At 37.1% G+C, this 23,833-nt stretch overlaps 1 protein-coding gene across 1 annotated transcript in view; it reads left to right on the forward strand.

Moving 5' to 3' along the window:
• LOC139144971 (TBC1 domain family member 10B-like) overlaps window positions 1–22,493 on the forward strand; it is a 46,551-nt gene extending 24,058 nt beyond the window's left edge. The window contains exons 2-8 of the mRNA XM_070715835.1: window positions 7,764–7,863; window positions 11,910–12,017; window positions 14,589–14,810; window positions 15,733–15,873; window positions 16,547–16,661; window positions 17,120–17,274; window positions 17,970–22,493. Of these exons, the coding sequence (XP_070571936.1) occupies window positions 7,764–7,863; window positions 11,910–12,017; window positions 14,589–14,810; window positions 15,733–15,873; window positions 16,547–16,661; window positions 17,120–17,274; window positions 17,970–18,191 (1,063 nt within the window). The 3' untranslated portion in view covers window positions 18,192–22,493. The remainder of the gene's footprint in view (window positions 1–7,763; window positions 7,864–11,909; window positions 12,018–14,588; window positions 14,811–15,732; window positions 15,874–16,546; window positions 16,662–17,119; window positions 17,275–17,969) is intronic.
• Window positions 22,494–23,833: the final 1,340 nt, after the last annotated feature.

Raw genomic sequence — 23,833 nt, forward strand, 5'->3', positions numbered from 1 at the left:
GAGTATTACACACTGCCTAGTCAGTGTGTGATGATCTATAACGCAGGATAAGCTTTTCAGTTGCAGTGGGAGCAGCAAGTAGGAGGAGACAAGCATGCCTTGTTCCGGTACAATACCAGTACATGGCATCAAATCATAGTTCAAGGTGGTTTGCTGGAAATGTGTCGTTGTGTCAAAGGTAATGTTTGTGTCAGGTCTCCTGATGGAGCATATTGATTGTGAGTGTGTCTACATCCATGCAACATCCATCAGTACTACACAAGTGAATAGAATATCAGAACTGATTAACCTACCCCAGTTGATATTTAAATTCAATTTAATGCCAATACCAGTATAGGCTTTGACTTAGGCATTTTGCCTCCATAATAAACCTATAAAAATCTAGTCTATTCATCAGAGGTGGTGATGGAAATTGACTGGTTTGATGTGTTGCCATGGTTACATTGTTTGAATGCTCCAACCCGTGTAGTCAAAGAATGTGTTTTCTTGAAAAAAAATTCTTTTCAGGCTCCATGGTGACAGGATGGAAATGGGTAGATCCTGATAATGTTCAGAATCATAGACCCCTGACAATTCCCCTCTGGATACAAGTACTGAAGTGTTTAGGGTCATGTTGATAGCATGGAAATATTCTAGGATCTCTTGTTGGTTGCGGTAGACCTCCACTCTCCCCAAAACCAGGGAGAGCATAGCATACACCACAACTAAGGAGAGGACGTAGACTATGATGGAGATGGGTAGATCAGGTAACACGGCAAAGTAGGTGATGCAGCAAATGTTTAGACTTTCAACCTCTGACAATTCCTCTTTATAGACACTAATACCGTAGTGTTCATTATCAAGTGACATATTCCTACCGTATCCGCATGACTTTGACACATCTATGAGTTATTTGGAGTTCATCATCACCATCATTTGCAATGTGTTATGTAACATGTCAGATTAGTGCTGAGCGATGTTACTCTGTTTGGTAATTTTAAATTCTAGAATCAGACATTTATTAAAACATGCCATTGGTATGATTGCCATCTGTCTGAAGAGAATATTTTATGAAATGTTGGCACGTCGTCGTATTGACTTTAAAAAGCTCATTGGCGACTGGAAGCTGTTATGAAACCCAATCTGTTCATATTGTCCAGAGAGCTGTCTCAGACAAGTGAAGACCAGTCTTGTCCATCTCAGGTCTTGCTTCTCTGAGCAAACATAATGTAATTTTGTGTACAGAGATGGAGAGCCTTTCAGTATATTCAGTAACCAAGTTGTCATATAACATTCCATTGTAGTGATGCCCGCAGCAGTGGTAAAAATTTGCTACCTCTGTGCAGTGTTTTTGAAAGTCTTTCAAGTACCGGTATGATCTTTGTCTTTCCATAAAATGATTAATTGTCAACATTGTCAATATTGTCAATGACAATAACTTGATTACTATAAGTATAATATGATCATATCATATTGTGAACCAGAATGAAACATTACAACCTGAACTAGATTACATGAATTTTCACAATGATGGGCAAGAGCATGCACAGGTATATTCATTGTTTGTCAATATCCTATGGATGTAAATCATAATTTGAGAAGAAAAAAGATGCCAATATTGATTAGTTATGTAAGGTCACACCATGACCTTTCCTTGTCATATTTTTAATGTCGAATTTCTAAAGTATTCTCAAGGGAAATTTACAACTTCTCATAATTGACATTGTACTGGACAATAATTTTCAAGCATGTCAAAAGCTCATGTAAAGGTTATGAGGTACTTGATACAATATTGAAGTGTGGCTGGACTGTGTATTTACTACACTCAGCAATGGTTTCAAAAAGTAATTTTATTATGAATGTTACATATTTATATTGTTCACATTAGTGGCCCAGGTCATTTTTAGATGACCAAAGGTCATAAGGTTACTCAATGAAAATGATGATTTGAGGCACATGTGAGCAAGTTTTAATCTTTTTTACTCAGGCAGATCTCAGACCTAGATCATTTCTCTTCTTCTTAGAAAAGACAAAATTGTATTTAAATTTGAATGTAATAAAATGTAATAATCATATTTTTGTCATATATGTTTTACAACCATTGTTTCTCTGATGATTTAAGAAAATTGAAACGCCTATTAATATGATAAATATTTGTACCGGTAACATCAACTTGTTGTTAAAGATTCAAAGTCAAGTTTAAACAGCTGACGATAGTAATAATTTAACTTTATATTCGAAAATAAGGACTCATACTCAGAATACTAATGGCACTGACTGAATGACTTATCAGATAAAATTGGACTCTCTCTCAACTGAATTCAACCTGTGAATTGTTAATTGTAAACCCCCTTGGCTATAATAGATGTGCAAAGGTAGTAGTTCTTCATGTATTTTCTAAATATGTGAAAGTTGTTTTTAATTTTATTGCTCCTTTGATGTACTTAAGGTGTGTCAACAGGCATTAATCACACAGTGATATTTGAAAAACACCGCAAAATATGTATAGTTCTCAGCATTGATAATATTACCCCACATCCCAACAGCATAAACAGGTCAAGCCACTTTCAAAGGTCAATATATATCTTAGCCGGTCAGCCACCCGATGCACAAGTGTGTATTGCAGTCTCTGAGTGTGTTCTCGATTAGCTATCATTTACAGGCCAGTCTGGTGGTTCTAATTAAATCCATGGTTACTGGAAAGAAAGTAACCGTTCGCATCCAAGAATAGCTCAGTGGATTAATTTCTGATAGCAAACGTGTACAAATTAATGTTCACTGTACCGGAATATACCGGTAGACAGCTTACGCGTGATGTTTGGTGTAGAGGTCTTAGGTATCCCATCTAAAAAGTTTGGTTGTGGAAAGGTAGAGACTTTACTGCCAGAGTAGAGAGTCACTCCTCACAAAAAAGTATAGGTCCTCTGATAAAACCACACTGTACTGAGCACATATTTGACATACCTGTTTCAATGCAGAGCTTCTTTAATACTATGACATTCTTGTATGCAGTTTGACTCGGGGGTTGGGCACTTCAGTGTTGACCCTTCTTTGTAGGAACTGGGAAACATTCTTCATTGCTTCTTAAGCCATTGGCATGGACATCAAATTTTGTGTAGACACACATAAAACCCAGCTTGTAAACTCTCTATACATTTATATGATTTGTTTGTTGATTGTGATATCAAAAGATTTTCCTTTCAAGCTTTTAAGTTCCAATAAAAGGGTGATTCAGTTGTGGTACCAGACAGGCCTGAGATTTAAGAGGTTAAAGTCAGCAGTTTGCATGCAGCAGATCTGCAAAACAATTACAGTATACACATCACAGTGGTGCAGATATTGAGGATTTATATCACCAAGCATCCAAGAGAGTGTTCATCCAGAAATGTATTACCAGTCACTTTTATAGCGTTTAGACACCCCTTGGATGTACACACTTTGCATATAAAAGACAGCAAAAGCTTGAGAAATATTAATAATAATAACTCAAACTTGTATTTATATCTATACATGTACATGTATCAATTGCTATCACTTGCACAATACATAGTGCAAATTAGTATTCTGATATAAAGAAATATTTTATGAATATAGTCAGAATCTCATACACAGAAATAGGGTAGAATTTGTTTTGTTTGAAATGCTGGTGCTGAATTTCAAGAGGATACTAGTTGTATCTTTTTATGATTTCTTTAACTGCTTTTGTTTTTAGTGTCATCTAGCTTCTTGTCCTATTTCCCAAAGCATGTTGAGATACACAGTATTCAATTTGTCACTTCAGCCTGTACATGTGTAGACTGCATTGTTATTGTTGACAAGTGAGTTCTGGTCCGTATGAGAATTCAAACAATAATAGGGCACTACACTTCTTTTGAACTCTGTTTTTAACAGGCTAAATAGACGGTGTTCCAACACACGCCTTGAGGAACAGAATTGATTAGCATAACAAAAATAGTGGAAAAAAATCATGAAAAGTTACCACTAATGGCCCTTGAAAGGCTTCATGGCATAATTACATATACTCAAAAGCTGAGAAATGTTTTGTCATAAGGTGCAAGTACAGCTACTGGCATGAACAAGTGCAAGTCAGCCAAAGTAAATACTTTCTTACAAGACAGGCATATGTCAGTCATCCATATTCCTTCCTTCAGCAATGAAAACATGCACCACATGTTCCATGTTCTGTGTCATTATTTTGCCAAGTGTCAACCTTGACCTTGTTATTGCCATTTCGCAGACATTTCATGTAAATTTGAAAAATGACCTGATATGGGAAATCAGAATGGTCCGTTTACTTTCTGTTTACCAGTGAGTGTATTTCTGTTTATGAAACTGGATCATTTGACTCAGGAAATATCAATGGCTTTGATGTCACAACAAGCCATTGCACTTTGCACTGCTGTTATAGTATGTGTCGCATGATTGCAGGAGCCTCACTGAATGAAAGACGTGGCAGGACTATATTATAGCTTGCACAGTGAGGTGCTGGTTTAGTAATAGTTCTGTATGGTATCCAAACAGCTCCAATCTCAGAAAGACAAGCGCCATTCACTCTAACATTGTGAAATGAAATGCTGAATGCTTTGTTCCAAAATGAGCCATATGAAAAATGAGAAAGGAGGTTGCATTCATGCTGTTAGGAGCATCAGATGACTGGCGTTCCATCGATGGATCAAAATGCAAAGAAGTGAACCTAATAAAGAGACGCAAAATTCATGTATTCCGGCCGATTAAGCAATCAAAGCAAAATAATTAAAGCTGTGAGGCAAAGAAGTCATTGTCATGCAAGTAGTAATTTGACAGGGAAAGTGGAAAATATTAAATGAGCCATTGAAAGGTTGCACCGGATATTATTTCTTCCCTAGCAACCAATTATTGTGTTCAAACTGCATTGTGGAAAGGTTAATTGTAGAGGGCCATCGATTCAAGTTTCACTGATATTGATGATGGAAGAAAAGTGCCATAGATGCATTGATTATTTACATGTAAAGATGAAATTCAATGAGTCTAACACACCCCCCAAAAAATGAGAGATACATTGTGTAGATATTTTGAGTCCCATGTATAAACTCCTTGTACATGTAAGCTACAGTGGACAATATTGCTTGAGTGGGATGTTAGAGCTGACCATTGATTTGGAAAAGTATGTCAGATACAATGACGGAAGTTGAATTCACAGAGTTTTTAAATTTACAAAAATACAAGATGCTGCTGCATGGCGAATGTAAATATTTTGAGTGTCCTGTATCAGGCATTCTTTCGGAATATGCTGCAAACTATCACAGAACGTGATATTGCTAGGCTGGAATATGTAAACTAGACAAGGAATATATGTATGTATTTACCAACCACATGTTGCAAAACCCAGGACTGCATCATCTGTGTGCAGATTAATTTATAAACAGTTCATATGTTAAAAGCAGGGGTGGATTATATCAATAACAATTTAATTGGTTGTGGTAAGCAGGGATGATGGGTACGTCAGCTGTGTGTTATGAAAGAAAGGCCAGCAATGGCTGTGTTTGGTGGTGTCACGTCAGCTATGCGTGTTTACCAGTTTGGGATACCACAGTGGAAAACATGTATGTGATGAGGCTGATTTGGATTCCAATGGGTTCAGCAGATACACATACATAGACTTCAGTGTTTCTTTGATCCAGAAAGATGTGATTCCTACAATATTTGCTGGACCATCTTATTAAAAGTAACATCTTTACTTATTTTAACACTGTGAGAGGGATGTCCCTATTATTTTAGTCAAATATGGCCTTTGTTTCAAGTTGTTCATACATACCTTTTTACAGTCATCACCAATTATTAAAAAAAACTGTAAAAATATTTAACACACAGTATTTTCCATTAATAAAAAGATGATAGTAGTAGCATGATATAGGTTACAGTGAAAATAGAGGTGAGCAGTGACTATAAATTATCATATTTGTAAATGAACTGACAGGACAAGCTCACAATATCAGTGTGTTTCCACTGAATGCTGTTTCAACATTTGAATGCTTTCCACAGGTAAACCCCCGTTTAAATTATTATTATTATTACATAAAAATGTAATTTAAATCTTGCTTAATATCCCTTCCAGCAAATCTCTGAACATTAATAATCGAAACTTAAAGTAGAGGTACATATAAGGTATGTCGGTTTGAAAATTTGATGTTCATTTCCACAGAAATATAATTTGTGCATTTGTTTTCCAAGAGCACAGAGTGACCAGTTTACCACTGGTCTGAAATTTTCACTCAAAACCAAGGCAATCTTCCCCATCTGTAGAGCTAAATATTTGCAGCCATATCACATCTGACAATCCTGGGTATCTACAATGACATAAATTCTTTACATGTAACTTTTTTCTGATGTGGTTCATTTTAAGTTTGTAATATAGTGAGCAATAATCCAAAAAGCATGATGGAATCATACTTTGATAACAACTTGGACAATGATGTACTAAAAATAACCCAAATCGATAGATTTTTTATTTTAAATTTGTCATATTCATATCACATCAGCGGTAGCTTAGCAACAGAATTCCTACCTGTCACATTTCAGTGCACATATTTTACAGCACACGTCAGTTCCCCTATGTTGTGCATACTAACTATTTGCACATTTCTAATTACTTCATATATTATTGAAGAATACCAGTGTCGTTCCTGTACATATATTCTGGGTGTAAATCTCCTTATGCAGGTCATAGGTTTCCTTGGGTCAGAGTTCAAATATTTTGAAGTACTGGTATGGAGGAAACGATGATGTTCATTTGTTTCTGGTGTACAAATTTAAGATGTTAGACCAACTATACACGCCCTAGTCTGGTACATTTTTAAAAAAGCAAACCATAGTAATACTATGCCAATTTCGAAAGTATACACACTTTCAGTGAGAAGGGAAAATCGAAAACTTGAAACACTGAGACCAAAACATGATAGTATGAAAAGCAAATACCATCAATGGATAGTTTTCAATTTTCTTGTGGCATTGCTTCGTGTGACGCCAATGTCTAATGTCTGATTGTCATTCATTTGATATTGAATGGGTCAAAGGTCATTGATATGGATCAGGTGACCCTTTGTATTCTGAAAGGAACAATAAGAACCAGACAAAAAAGGAAATTACCTTCTCTGATTGTATGTTAACCTTGTAATAGATGACACTGATTGGTATGCGGATATTGTACATGCATTCTGTAACAAAGAGCAGTCATACACTAATTGTAGCTTTCTACTGGAATAAAGTATTCATCTTTACAGCTTTGTCTGTACGCAGTACTATTATTATCAATATACCTTGTATTGTATTATATTGTTACTCGGGTTATTTTTGAAAATTGAATCAGACCATATTCACGCAATGGTTAAACCTTTTTTCCTGTGTTGAGTACAGTACAACTTCCTTGAGCAAGTAGTGTTTCAATTTTGAATTTTATGGAGAGGATACATTGATGCGTAGCATTTGCCAGAAAGTTTCCCCCATGAACAGATTGGGTAATACCAATTAGGTTAACAAGTAGCTTTGAGCTTCACTTAATCAGTTTTCACCCCTTTTACACTATGTATAGAGCCAATTTTGCCACCCAAAACAATAGGATACTGCAGAACCAGAGGGGAGGAAGAGTCAGAAATTTACATTTTCTTTCATCTTAAACTGTAAAATGATAGTATCAAATATCCTGTCTCTTCCAATTTCAGTCAAGTACACTAGTTTTACATATCCTGTGGAAGTGTTTGACGGAGGCAATTGTGTAACAGTGTTGTGATATGTCTTGTATTTTCCAGAGATGTCGTAATTCCGGTTGAAGTTCTCAGGAAGAGGGAGCTGAAATGGCTTGATATGCTGGATAACTGGGATCTCTGGATGGGCAGAAGATTTAAAAAGGTTTGTTATGACATTTCCTCAAAATACATTGTCCTTTCCCAGTAGCTTTTAAAGCATGGCTTAGTCTGGAGTTGATGATGAATAGATATTTCGGGTTAAATCATTTCTTGCCCATTCCAGAAGTCCTATACGTCTCCTAGGGTTTTTCTTAGTCCCCACGGACACCGTCCGGGGGACTTATAGGTTTGGTCATGTCCGTGCGTGCGTGCGTGCGTCCGTCCGTCCGTTCACGCAGATATCTCAGAGATGCCTGGAGCGATTTCATTCAAACTTGGTACAAGGATTACTTCATATGTCATACAGATGCACGTCGATTTGTTTTGTGGTACGATCCAATATGGCTGCCAGGCGGCCATTTTATTACGATTTTTTCATGTACAGAGCCATAACTCAGGCATGTTTCAACTGATTTTATTCAAAGTTGGTACAAGGACATTGACCAATGTCATAGATATGCATGTCAATTTTTTTGGTGATACGATCCAATATGACCGCCGTGCGGCCATTTTGTTACGATTTTTTCATGTACAGAGCCATAACTCAGACATATCTCAACCGATTTTATTCAAACTTGGTACAAGGACATTGACCTATGTCATACATATGCACGTCAATTTGTTTTGTGATACAATCCAATATGGCCACCAGGCGGCCATTTTATTACGATTTTTTCATGTACAGAGTCATTACTCAGGCATGTTTCAACAGATTTTATTCAAAGTTGGTACAAGGACATTGACCAATGTCATAGCTATGCACATCAATTTGTTTTGTGATACGATCCAATATGGCCGCCGTGCGGCCATTTTGTTACGATTTTTTCATGTACAGAGCCATAACTCTGGCATATCTCAACTGATTTTATTCAAACTTAGTACAAGGACATTGACATATGTCATGCACATGCACGTTGATTTGTTTTGTGATACAATCCAATATGGCCGCCATGTTGCCATTTCATTACGTTTTTTCGTGTCCAGAACCATAACTCATACATGTATCAAGCGAATTTATTCAAAGTTGTTACAAGGAGATTGACCAATGTCATACATATGCACCTTAATTTGTTTTGTGATACGATCCAATATGGCTGCTGTGCAGCCATTTTGTTATGATTTTTTCATGTACAAAGCCATAACTCAGGCATATCTCAACCGATTTTAATCAAAGTTGGTACAAGGACATTGACCTATGTCATACATATGCACAGTGATTTGTTTTGTGATACGATCCAATATGGCCGCCGGGTGGCAATTTTATTACGATTTTTTCATGTCTTGAACTACAACTCAAACATGTATCAAGCGAATTTATTCAAAAGTATTTTTATCACAGACCTAATGAAGAGGACTCTATCCTCTCTGAGGACCTGTAATCAAAGTACCCATTAACAAGTGGGGACTGTGTCATCAACGATGACTTGTTCTTAGACCTTCTCACAGCCCCTGGTTCAGTACACAGCTTCTGACCTGTTGTCTACACAGATGTGCCCTCACAAGTCTGCCTAGGCAAGCCCAGCATGTAGCGAAACCAGGCCTCACTGGCAAGACCAGCTCACTGAGCCAAGCTACACTGACCTCAAAATCAGGGCAGCTAGGAGATGGGCACACAGCATAGCCAGCACAGGGCTGAGAGAGTCCAGGTTGTTCTAAAATTTGACCGTGAAAAGGGAGAGAGCAAGGTTAAGTTCATCCTTTAGGCAATGCACTTTCGCTTAGTGTTAAAACTGTTTAAAGCACAGCTGTGTAGTTTCACAGGGAGAGAGCCAGCCAATTAAGCAGGTTGGTGAAATTTTTCAGATGTTGCTTGCGACATGTATATACATCTGTGACCTTCTCTGTGGCTGTCCTTCACCCGTCATCATCGTTCGGCGACTCTCTGTTGACTTTGATTTTCAGTCTCCCTCCAAATTAACATACATGTACCTGTACATCGTGGTCCAAAATTATGTTTCCAGAAATGTAAAACATCCATGTATAAGTTATGAAAGTTGGCTGCCGTGTTTGTGGAAATATTGATCACTGTGTAGAAATATAAAATACTCGGTATGTTTGATCAATCGCTTGAATTTCACCACTCAGAACTAAAGCCTGCTAAGGAACTTTAAAGGTATACAGTCACCTGTTCCAATTTTGCCACAGTTACCATGGAATGAGGAAATCTAACCAATCACAGATTTTAAGCGGGTGGCCACTTTTAAAAACAGCGCCCTCACATGGGCATTTTGAATACCAAGGAACGTCCCTCTGACCATATATAGGCATATTTGAGATTACAGGTGACTGTATCGGCAATACAATTCAAATGTCAAAGAGTCATGCACTCATCTGGCATCCTACCTACCTGCTACCTGTATCCACATGTGCCCAACACCATATGGCATTTTTATCAACCTACCTCATTTGCCTTCCAGTGAATATATAGACACCAACCGGGAAGAGTGACCTCAGTATCAAGGGCAGCCTTTTAAACTAGCAATCTATCTTTCAAAGGCAGGAAGTCTGATTTTGATAAATACACTAAATATACATTAAATGGACAATATCTAGTAACTTTTGATGATTCTTTCATTAGTTTTGCTGCATAAAACAATTGCATTTTCTCTCTCTCCCTGACGCATGTAAAAATAGAAAGTAAAGCCCTCGCCAAAATTTGCAGAGTGTTGTTGACAATTCATTGATATTTTGAACTAAAATTGAACAGTCAACAATAACATTGGACATTTAACATACACAGGCTGTGTTGAGAATGGAATATCAGCCACTTCGATATGATATCGGTGTATAATAAAAATGTTTCAAATTATATTTTACAGACAGGAAAAATATCTTAGAAATACATTAAGGTTTCAGAGAATGGAGCTGTAAATTTCTTTCATAAAATTTGTTGAGGATATGCGATAACAGTAGATATTTTAATAACTTTTCAGATATTCACATATTTCTCAGTTTTCTAACAACGTATATCACAAGTTGATGAATGTGTCTGTTTCATATGTTGTGGTTAGCTCTGATCAACATGCAGTCAGTTAAATATGATATTACATTTCTATCTAGAACCCTGTGTCACATTTCATATTTATTATAGTTATATCTTTCCATAGAAATAGCTGTTCTGTTGTGTGTTCAGATGTCATAGCTGGTTTTTGGTGATAAGCATTTTGTCTCAGCTTTTGAAAACAAAACCCTGCAAGCAGATGGTCTTGCTTATAGAAGCCACCTGTACCTGGACATTGGTCTTCTTACTGCACTGTGCTTCACCTTCTCAGGGTCAATAACATATTGTCCACGCTGGGGTCCATACGCTTCTAGAAAATCCTGGAAAGGCTGTGAAATTTAAAGCTCTCCTTGAAGGTCCTGGAAAATTTATAATTCACCCACAGTTTTCAAAAATGGCAAGATTATCATTCGTGATATTGTGAAAATGATATGTAAAATAATGTACAAATATGATATAGCCTGTATGTCCTATGTTAGACTTGGCTTTGGTTTGGTTAGCAAATCCATGTAGTATTTATTAGTCCTTCAGACAAGCGTAACATCTAATTTGTGATATTCCTGGAATCTTTGAATTGATTTGAGAATTCATCAAACTTTCTTCAAATCAGCCATACAGTCTTTCAGTACCTGTAATAAGTAAAAACTTTCCCAAGTCAATAAGGTAAACGATTTTTGAATCAGCAAGACGTCAAATTGGTTCAGACAGCACATATGCTAAGGACCTGTATCAAGGTACATTCAGTGGTGTAGGAGACGTGTGTGCTAATATTGCATGCTTTCTGTGTGATACAATTACAGCCATAACTGTTCCTGCATTTCAACCAATGGAACGTCAAATTCATTGGTCTGTGCAAAGACATTTTAACCCATTCACCGCCATGGTTTGAACCAATCCCATTGTTTGCTATGGTAAAGTTGGACCTCTAGAAAGGGAAATAGAAGTGAGAGGGTTAAGATGTCAACACACTCAAGTGCGCCCTTCCGTTGACCAAGTGTTGCTTCCCACACTTGTCTCATTCAGTGTCGTCTCTCGTCTTGACATTTCAGGTGAAACAAAGATGTCGCAAAGGTTTACCACCAGCACTCAGAGCCAGGGCTTGGCAATACTTAAGTGGAAGCAAGAAAATGATGGACAAAAACAAAGGAAAATTTGATGTAAGTGAAAAAGAAAAGCTGAGAAGTTTTCATAAACGTCTTTTCAAAAGCGTAGATGAATCTAGTGGTCGGTTGGTATTGTAAGCGCCATGAAGAGAAATATGAAGTTGGTCAGCATGAATATGTATGATGCTTGTGTGACTGGCTGGCCCACCAAGCTTGAAATTCCCTTCGACAATATGAGTGTTGGTATTCATAATCATGAAATGAGGTAGAAATGCTTTGAAGCATGGAATCATCACTGATTAGAGACAGGGAATTTTAAAGAGTTCAGTGACTGAGAATACATGGTGTTATTAGCTGTATGGACTGCTTTAAGCTGGCATTCATGTACGTTGGACGCCACACGGAGTATTATTTGACAGACACGTTATCATCAGTTGAGGTCATTGCTTGCGTTAGATGCCTGTTATACCTTCCAGACATAATTCAAAAAATGCCAATTAATTCTGGAAGAATGCCTGGCAGTGAGATGCTATTTCCGAGGTAGGGCCGTGGGCAGTGACCAGAACAACACGTGTCGCCATTACAGTTGATACACTTACAGCCACAGTTCATGTCATATAATGCCTACCACGGGCCCAGAATAGTAAATCATGAACACAATACAAAGACTTATAAAACTTGAATTATATCAGAATATGTTCTCATCATCAATATTGCCAAATGTTGTGTCAGTTTGCACAAGAGTCATCTAACATATTGTCATCTGTACAGTGTAATGGTATCATATTTATTTGTCAGATTTGCTTTTAATGAAAAGTAATTTTCATCATGGTCTGAAATTAATTAAATACTGCTAACAGATGTCAATTATGTCTGCCATGGGCCCTGCATAAAATATTCATAGCAAGAAACAAAAGCTCTGAGAACTTGAATCAAAGTGTAATCACATTTTGTCATCAAAGTGGGAAATGTTTTGTCAATGGTTCTACTCCAGAATGAAAAGGATGCATGGCGTTCTACAGACTCAGTTCGCACAAGATATCTTGTGTGGTGGTACAAACAAACCCATTTGTACACATGCGTATGAAAATAAATGTATTTCTATGAGCGTTTGTGCACATGGTTTTGTTTTTACCTTGGTACTGTGAATTCCAGATTTAACCCATTGCACAAAATTTGTCTCATGGTCATGTTTTCTGCAGACAAAAAATAATTTAAACTGTCATCAAAAAAATCTGAAAGATGATGAAAAACATTAGAACAACTTTTGATAGCTGTGATGAAACAGTTGTTGTTGTAGATACCTCACACCTCAGGTTTTTTTATGAACTATATTCTAAATTTTTACAAATTGCTCCAACTTTTTTCAGGAAAATCACTCAGAGTGTGATGTTGAAAGCGTGTCCACTGAGCACTTCAAATTATTTATCTCCAGACACAATATTTCGAAGCTTTCACTTAAAAGGGGTTATATCTTGATGATGAAAACATTGCAAACAATAAAGAGCGAATATTTTCATAAAACTAGTACAATATTTGCACGTCACATGTGTGATTTAGTGGCAACAGCGAAAAGAATTCAAAAATATCTGCCAATGGAAAGAAGATCACATATTTCCACTCAGGCAATCTATTACAACATTATTAAATCAATTCCAGTAATCAATACAGGAGAACTGAACTAACTACAGTATATTCAGGGTCAAAGGTCATCACATTAAAGGTCATCAGCTTTCCTTGGCAATTATTTTCACAAGAACATACATCTGTTTCTTCTGTGTCATCCAGGCTCCACCCGGTCTAAATACTCTAGAAAAGCAAAATGAAAAGAAGTTCATAAATAACTCCAGTGTCCCTAAAACAATTTAAACTAAATTCCAATTATTTGTCATCTAGCCACTGTTCCTTCATGGAGACACTGTGATCTGATACATACTGTACAGTGGCAGTCAACTGATTGAGTTTACTAACCAGTCATTTTCATTGTTACATCTCTTCCTCAATGTAAAATCTCAGGTCTGTCAATTTGAGCACGTTTTCTACTGTACTATATGGTACTTGGTAATGTGACAGTCTTGGACAAATGTCACCCCTTGAGATGAGAAAGATTTACAGCTGCCAAACAGAACAGTCAATGACACCAGACTTTTCCAGCATTTCCCATTTAGAATCCTGTCGTCCTTCTCAGTGTCTAATATTTGGAAATGTTCCGTCCCATACAAAGTAAGGATGAATGGAAACACACATCAATGATCAAGCTGTTGCTGCTTTTGATTATATTGGTCAATAAAAATGATGTAAATATACTTCATTTGAAGTATATGTAATCATATCAATATAAATCTCTAATTGTGATATTTATTCCTGTAAAATTTCAGTTCCTACATTTAACTTCAGAAACATTTTGTCACTGTTCTGAGATTTCCTTTAAGTCCACATATGGCTTTAATAAGGAGTATAGATAGTATACAGGCCTTGTTTAGTTTATTTGATTCAATTATTTTAAGTGACTGCATGGTTATTAATTCAGATACATCAACTGGCAGTTTTACACTACTAAGTACTTGTATAAGCAATGTAAATTTGTTCAGTGTTCTGAAGGATCTGTTTTGTTTTGCAATTTAGGAAATTGACGCCATGCCAGGCGACCCGCGATGGGTTGACGAGATTGAAAGGGACATTCATCGTCAGTTTCCATGGCACGAGATGTTCGCGGAGAGAGGCGGTTATGGTCAACAAGATTTATTCAGGGTACTTAAAGCATACAGCATATACAATCCAAGGGACGGATATTGCCAGGCTATGGCTCCTATTGCAGCAGTCTTACTCATGCACATGCCAGTGGAGGTAAGAAGTACTATTTTGCAAAAACAAACACACTCAAAGCACAAGCCGCCATTCTTATGATGCTTTTTTTTCACCTCAACTTTTGTCAAAACAAAGTATTGTCAGTAGCTGTTTTTACACTCACTGAGAAATGTTGAAGTTTTTTGCTGTCACCTCGCAAGTATTATGGTAATTGCTTGTAATGTTCAGTAGCTTATAAGCAAACAAAGAAATGACAAAAAGACTAAAGAACAAGGCTTCATTAAATTATTGATGTACAATCTCATGGTAACAGAATACTGTGTGTAAAACTCATATACTGGTACAACAAAAGTAATGTTTAGAAAAGTCAATATACAACTATACTAAGCCCTTGATAAAAACTGAAGTTTCATTTCTTGTATTTACATTTGGTGTTATGGGTTGTGCTTTCTCTTTGTTGTCGTACAATGAAATAGTTAGTCTGGCAATAGTGAATGAGGATTACCAGAGTGAGTCACATGGCTGCATGATGCACCAGACAGGTCTGAGACAAAGGGCAGAAATACAGCATCTATACTAGTACCGGTACATGTTATAGGGGAACTAACAGTGAAAAATATACTGTCATTTCTTTACCAGGGGTATTTGCAAATTCCACAGTTACAGCACTTCTGTATTTTGGTTCCTTTCACAACATGGTGTACTCCATTGTTCGTTGAAATGGGTCAATATGCCATGTAGCACACGGTATTTGCAGAGCTAAACAGAGCAAAACGAAATGGAGATATTTCAACAGATTTCATTACCAGTCTTGTTCAAATCAACCCCTGTGAAGTGTAACTGTCAGTTTGACAAAAATGCGTATTACCTATGAATATCATTCAGTTGTACTTCTTTGATTAAGAAATCCCAGGACAGAGATATAGATACTGATTTTCACTTTTTGTATTTGTTTTGACAGCAAGCATTCTGGATGATGGTATCAATATGCGACAAATATCTCATAGGATACTTCAGCCCAGGTCTAGAAGCCATACAAGTGGATCGAGATGTGCTATTTGGATTACTGAAAAAAGTCCTTCCGTATACATATAAACATTTGGTAAGCTTTTCCTTCATTTCTGCATTAGTCAAACAAAGCACTTTGGTTCAGCTGTGAAGTTCCATGTCATATAATTAAAAATGCTTCCACAGTGAAAAGGTGTCAGTGATTGGCTCATGGTAATCATGTGATCTATCGGGTGATCCCTATTTTGCCAGTGCACTGTACCGTGACTCTTCTTGCAGACATAGTTAAAGCTGTGAAATGTATATATAATTTGAAATTTTCAGTATTGGAATATTCACATGGAGAACAACTTTTCTTCATGGTCAGAGATGGATAATATCATTTCATGATATGAAATGTGATTTCTGGCATAATCGGCATGTGTACAAAACTCGCAAGATCAATTCCTACTGGCTATATGTAGCCCCCAGTAATTCAGAATATCAACAGGTATACAAAAGTTTGAATGTGACATTATTTTCCATCTGTTGAAGCCCTCAGCTACACCTCTGACAATTGTGTATCCTTGAAGAGTCCTATATTTCATCTTGTAGATGAAAAACAAGCAGCACTCTGAACTTCATGAGGGTATCCAGCGGTGGTAAAATGACATAGAACATAAAAAACAAATCACAGTACACAAGCTCTTGCATTATTATACTTTTAATTTTTTGTGTAGTAGTTCTGTAATCTGCAACTAAAATTTTCTGTGGTGGTTTCATTTCAGAAAAAATGGAAAGTGGAGCCGATACTCTACATGACAGAGTGGTTCATGTGTGTTTTTGTAAGAACATTGCCATGGGGATCTGTACTTCGAGTCTGGGACATGTTCCTTTGTGAAGGTCAGTACATTCGTGACAATCAGGCAGGCAAAGCAGTTTTTAACCTGCTCACCCCCAATTTCCTATAAACAGGTCCACAATCACCATTGATAATGATGGGTTTGGTTTATGAAAAGTTGAGGCAGAATGCACCTCTTGGACACGCATATTAGCTATAGGAATCTTACAATTCTGTGCCAGTCTAAAGCTAGATGTTGACTTATTTTGAATTTAATGTAGCGAAAATCAAGGTGTTTCTATCCTGTTCCTCTGAAAATCAAAATTTTTTTCTTTGAAAGAGAAAGTATACAAAAAATTGCAGCCATTTTAAATATCAAAGATCAGTAAGTTTGCAATTACGTGCTTGTCTTGTCCACGGTCCCTCTATCACCAACTGGTGATAGAGGAACCATGTGTTGCTCAAAAATTTGCACCATGACCTCTTTATTTTCAATCAATTACTTTTTTAACCATTTCAGGAGTCAAAGTCATGTTCCGTATAGCTCTGGTGTTATTCAGGTATACACTGGGTAGAGCTGATCAGCTTGCCAAAAGCCAAGGTCTCTACGAAACCATGGACAGACTCAGAAACATACCAGATGGTGTTATGGAAGAGGAATTCCTTGTCAGAGAGGTGACACAAACTTCTTTACTGAATTCCCATCAGTTATGATGAAAATTATCCTCATGTACCGGACAGTTCTTTAAAGTGAACAGGGTTTTTCGCCATTGGCATTCAATGAGGTGTTTCAGTGTTTCTCGTGACAGCTGTTTATGCTGTGTTCTGCATTTAGTCATCTTTTTGTGTCTGGCTCATCTTAGACTCTCACTCAGGTCAAATTGTGAACTGGTAGAGCATTACCTGATCGAAAAAGCATGACTGAGCAGAATTTGACTGTTTGAAGGTCTGTACAATACACACAAACCTGAGTTACACTGACTAGTTCAACTGGAACATGCACCATCATAAGCATGGCAGAGTTTGTGACTGAAATAAGCTGATAGCAGTGATATGCATTCATAGTGATTGCCTGCATGCGGTTATGTTGACTGTGTGTTTTGAATGCGTTGACTTCAGATTGGCTTAAGAGAAAGAAAGAGACAGCAATTTCACAGTTTGAAGGTTTGAGAAACTCGGCCACACAGCTGTGCTTACCGGTAATTTTGTATCAGAAATATGAACTGCATGCAGTATTGTAAAGCCTCCCGGCATAGTATTTTCGTTATATCTTCAGTCCTGCTTCATAATTTATGATACTTTATTGACTGATTTGTTTATTTATACATCATTTGTTTATTCATTTATATTTTGTACATTTTTCTCTCCAGAGCTTAAGGCTAAGAATCACAGAGAGAGATATGGAAAAGGAGCATGCCGTACAGCTCTCCAAGAGAAGAGCTAAGCCAAACAAATCTGACGGCCACTCCAGCAGCTCAGTGGACAGCCCAGACAGCATGCCCATGCCGCCGCCGGACCCCAGGCAGAGGTTCCGCAACAGGAGTCGTGAGTTTCTCGACGGGAACGACGTGGCAATGTCCGATGTGAGCTAGTATACACAGCAATCACAATCACAATCCAAGAATCTTAACAATCGCAAGAACTTGTGTTTGTTTGTACATGTACAGTGAGGTAGCTAATTTATTTACGTCTTGACACAGAAGATGAATTTCCTATATATGAAGCTCATTTCGCCACAAGTGATTGTTTTATATATAAGTGTGCTTGTTGATATAGATCGGATCTTGTTTATCTTTGCTGATGCATATTTCTTCACTTTGGTCACAGAAGAAGTTCTGTAATAATTCCTGTACCTGTATCTGTTTCATGTAAAGTACAGAATTCTGTATATTCTGTGGCAGAGTTCAACTCAACATTCTAAAGGACATCCAATGACAGTGTCATAGGGTTTTTAAAAAGTCAGCGACCATACGGGACTTCAAACACAGCGAAGTACCATATTGGAAACTTGTGCGCATCATCAGGGTCTAAAACTAGGAATGCATTGTACGTCAACACTGCTCATTGCAGATCCCTCAGCTACGGTGAGATGATTTTGTGAATCTGAAGACCTATATCAGAATGAAAAACAAGATCGTTTCTTCATTTAAAGTGCTGTTGACTCGTAGGTTATGGTCACCAGTCATTCATTTTTTTGTTGAAAGATCTATCATGTGGAGTGATTCAGGATGACGCCACATTGTGTAATTGGATGTTTTCTGTCGCAAACAAGAAGATGCAATATTCAGTGATACAGAAATATATGATGTGAGCACCAGGTGTACACCCACAATATTCAGTGATCCAGGAATACATCATGTGAACACCAGGTGTACACCCACAATATTCAGTGATCCAGGAATACATCATGTGAGCACCAGGTGTACAACCACAATATTCAGTGACCTAGGAATACATCATGTAAACACCAGGTGTACAACCACAATATTCAGTGACAAAGGAATATGACATGTGAACACCAGGTGTACAACCACAATATTCAGTGACCCAGGAATACATCATGTGAACACCAGGTGTACAACCACAATATTCAGTGACCTAGGAATACATCATGTAAACACCAGGTGTACAACCACAATATTCAGTGACAAAGGAATATGACATGTGAACACGAGGTGTACAGCTACAATATTCAGTGATCCAGGAATACATCATGTGAACACCAGGTGCACATCCACAATATTCCGGGCATGAACTCATTCCTCATATACCAGTATCCGCAAAAGGATTCCAGAACTAATGGTGATTAATCCGGACCTGAAAATTTCCGACTTCTGTGACTTTGTCTTGCTCTCATGTTACAGCATCCTGTGAACTTTATAAACATCAACTTTTCATGAATAATTAATATCCATATCTCCTTATAAGGCACACAGATATTTAGTCATACAGGGACACATAGGTCACAGATGTTGAAAACAACAGGTGCTGAAAATCATACCAGACATCTGCATTATGTAAACAAGTTACAAGCATTACTCTGTTAATTCCAGTCATCAAGCTATACTTAACCAAACAATATTACAGTATTATTCAGTGATCAGCATTGTTGCTCCCTCCTGCTCCACACTCCGCTTCAGTGGAACAGCCAACATCGATATATCCTTATCATTGAGGCCTGTTCTTTTGTGTATATGGGGAAGGTGGTGGGCCAGTTGACATCCATCAATTCAACATTTCCAGGTTTTTGAACCATGCACCGATTTTTCTCATTTTGTAAATAGATCTATCCTTCCAGAATGTAATCTTCTATGCCCAGAGGGTCACAAATATTTGTTAGTGTAGACGAGATTTGAAAAATGTAATTTTGTTGTTGTTGCATGACAAGTCATACTGAGTACTTAGAATTTCTCATTGTACACACAGAACAAAGCTGGCATTTTGTTCAAGAGGTTAGTTGATTGTTCATAACATTTTAAAATGTCCGTGTTGCATTAATATGGGTCGTCTTTCTCTTCACATGGGTTAGCTCGGGCTTGTCATATGATCACCCAATATGTTTCAAGATTTACCAAACACTGGTTCTCAACTCTTGTACGTGTTTCGCACCATACATGAATGGATGCAACTAGCTGTAAAGACTGCTAGTTGGTGTAGCTATTTAAAACATAGGAAAAGCTGTGCATTGAAAGAAACTGCCAATTTTAACTGTACGGATACAGAATGATTATTTCTGTGTTATACCAGCGTGTGATTGTAGTCTCCCAATTGACTATGGAAATGTATGAAAATAACTTCAGAAATCAAAGTTCATGTATTTCAACATTTTTTTCATATTACAACCATTTTCTATGTATAGTCTAATGTGTAAAGAACACAGCCATAGATAGAAGGACTCTTTAGTCTTTTTCAGTCCACTGGGACCCTAAATAAGTTCTGTTCAGTGTAAAATGGTAAATTCCCTCCAGGGGCTGGGGATGTAGGGGTTATTTTGGAGGGGGAAATTTGATGTTCAAATCTAATTAGATGTTTGGTAAGCTTTACGGTGGGCAAAGCTAGGTGGAGCTTTGATCAATTAAATTATAAATTATGTGTAAAATTGCAGTCATAAATTATTGATATTTATCACAAATGATCAAGCATACCAACGCTGGACTGAACTTCTGTCGAGAAATCTGTTTATTATACAAGCATTGTAATAACCTAGAGGCTGCTATTTCTTCATTATGCAAATATTTTATCTTCTATGTAGGGTATCAGTAAATGGGGTAAAAAACAGTATTGAAGCTATATCACTTTCTCGCCTTCATTTTTCACTTTCTTCCTTTCTATGAATTGATAGTTTACTTTAATAGTTATAATGAGCCGCAGCACATACCTCTATGTTCTCAAAAGACAAAAAATTGAAGCAAAAATATGTCAAAATTTATTTTCTAAAGAGGTAGTTTGTCACTGTAAAAGAAATGATAATGACAGTCTCTTTGGTACCTGTTCTCATCTCGCTCAGCACTGTACTGCCGTCTGTTACAGAGGTCACCTCAAGGGGGCGATGTTCAGAGGTGTATTAAAATAAAACATGCTTTGTGTCTTTTCTCTTGTAAGCTTTTGCCTTAAGTGAAATATTGACAATTTGAAAAAAATGTACAATTCTTACGCAGTTCGGGCAGCTGTTCTTATTGAACCAAGTTGTTGAAAATTAAAACGGGCAAACAATTTCCACAGCATATTGATGTACATGTATCATTGTATCAAGACATAATCTGTATCAGATGCAGACATTAAGGCTCTGTAAAATCAATTCTTTGTTATGTCTCATGTTTAGAAACTTTTTTCCAATGTTTCTGTCGCTTTCAACATATTATAAAAGTCAGTTCTATCAAGAAATGAACCAGCGTCAGCATAGAAATCTTTGAATAAAATTGGAAGCATGCCATATGTAAATATTGTTCTTTTCATCTTTAAATATTGTGATTTTGATAATACCTCTGCCAGACTTTGTCGCAAAATCTGAAGAAAAGACGGCAACTATAGCCCTACAGAAGGGGAAAACTTATTTTGTATCATATGTGAAATCATTCGTCAATCTCTGATGAGGTTATGGTATTTGCTTGGCAATGTAAGACTCTTCATTTGTGCCATATCATGATATGTAACCTTTTTTGTCTAGTTTACCATTCCTGTTCCAGTATTCACAGAGCCTGACATGTTGTGTTTAGGTTTAATACATGTATCAAAAAAATATTTCGTCTCTGCACTTCTTTTCATTTCATTTGAATAACAAGTCTGTTTTATAAACAGAAGTGAGTTTCAATACCAAGGGTCATTGAGCAAATCAAATTGAAATCAGACACAGGAGTTGGCTCGGTCACTTTCATTTTGATAGTAGGGTTGGGTCAGCTCTTCCCTACGTCTGATTTTTAAAAAAACTGTGTTTCCGAGTAACATGATGATACAAAAAGCTGTCTAGCAGTAACGTTTGATGTATATTTGAATATTTGTGACTTCTGTGTAAACTACATTTTGATGTTCCACTCCAAACAAATGTCAGAATGTCTACTGTTTAACCTGCCAACACAGCCTTTGTGTAATATCAAATAATACTGTTGACAACGGAATTTACTCTGCATAAGAATTCCTTTCACAACAATAACATTGCATTATGTTGTACAGAATGCATTGTGTTTACCAGTCCTTTGTACTGCAGAAAGCTTTAGGAAGGAGAAAAAAAAGCAAAATGTATGTCAGTTGTGGAACAAAAAATAATGACATGTTTACAAAAGTTACAGCAGTTGTTTCTTCAATTGAATGTAAGTTGTTATTGTCACTGTTTGTAACAAATAGGTGTAACTGCCAAAAAGTTGATTATTGACAACAATGCTTCTCTTTCAAGAACACCCTGTTAGTCTGAATCTCCATTTTGTTGTCAGCTGATATGAGAATATTATTATTCACATTTCTGTATGGAGTATAATGTACTGTCAATGAAGTTCATCAGAAATCATATTGGTGTCTGGTGTACAGGGTACATACACCAGAAATCATATTGGTGTGTGATGTACAGGGTCCATACATCAGAAATCATATTGGTGTGTGATGTACAGGGTCCATACATCAGAAATCATATTGGTGTCTGATGTACACGGTCCATACATCAGAAATCATATTGGTGTCTGATGTACAGGGTCCATACATCAGAAATCATATTGGTGTCTGGTGTACAGGGTCCATACATCAGAAATCATATTGGTGTCTGATGTACAGGGTCCATACATCAGAAATCATATTGGTGTCTGATGTACAGGGTCCATACATCAGAAATCATATTGGTGTCTGATGTACAGGGTCCATACATCAGAAATCATATTGGTGTCTGATGTACAGGGTCCATACATCAGAAATCATATTGGTGTCTGATGTACAGGGTCCTACATCAGAAATCATATTGGTGTCTGATGTACAGGTCCTACTCAGAAATCATATTGGTGTCTGTGTACAGGGTCCATACATCAGAAATCATATTGGTGTCTGATGTACAGGTCCTACATCAGAAATCATATTGGTGTCTGATGTATAGGGTCCGTACATCAGAAACCATATTGGTGTGTGATGTACAGGGTCCATACATCAGAAATCATATTGGTGTCTGATGTACAGGGTCAATACGTCAGAAATCATATTGGTGTCTGATGTACACGGTCCATACATCAGAAATCATATTGGTGTGTGATGTACAGGGTCCATACATCAGAAATCATATTGGTGTCTGATGTACAGGGTCCATACATCAGAAATCATATTGGTGTCTGATGTACAGGGTCCATACATCAGAAATCATATTGGTGTCTGATGTACAGGGTCCTACATCAGAAATCATATTGGTGTCTGATGTACAGTGTGAACGTATTGACCATCAAACAGTACATTGTCTCATAGTTAAAAAACCAATTAGGTCATTCCAGGAACCAACACAAGTTCTGGGCCAGGATCACATCAGAATCATATTGGTGTCTGATGTACAGGGTCCATACATCAGAATCATGTAGGTGTCTGATGTACAGGGTCTGTACAATAATGGAAAACCCTTTCAAGTCCTTGAATTTTCAAACCTTCTGCAAAGTCCTGGAAAAGTCCTTGAAAATGAAGTTTGAATATGTAAAATAGTATTTAAAATGATACACAAAAGTCCATGAAAAAATGCTGGATGAGGATAGTCCTTGAAAGTTCTTGAATTGTA

The sequence above is a fragment of the Ptychodera flava genome, chromosome 12 (genome assembly GCF_041260155.1).
Source record: "Ptychodera flava strain L36383 chromosome 12, AS_Pfla_20210202, whole genome shotgun sequence".
NCBI lineage: Eukaryota > Metazoa > Hemichordata > Enteropneusta > Ptychoderidae > Ptychodera > Ptychodera flava.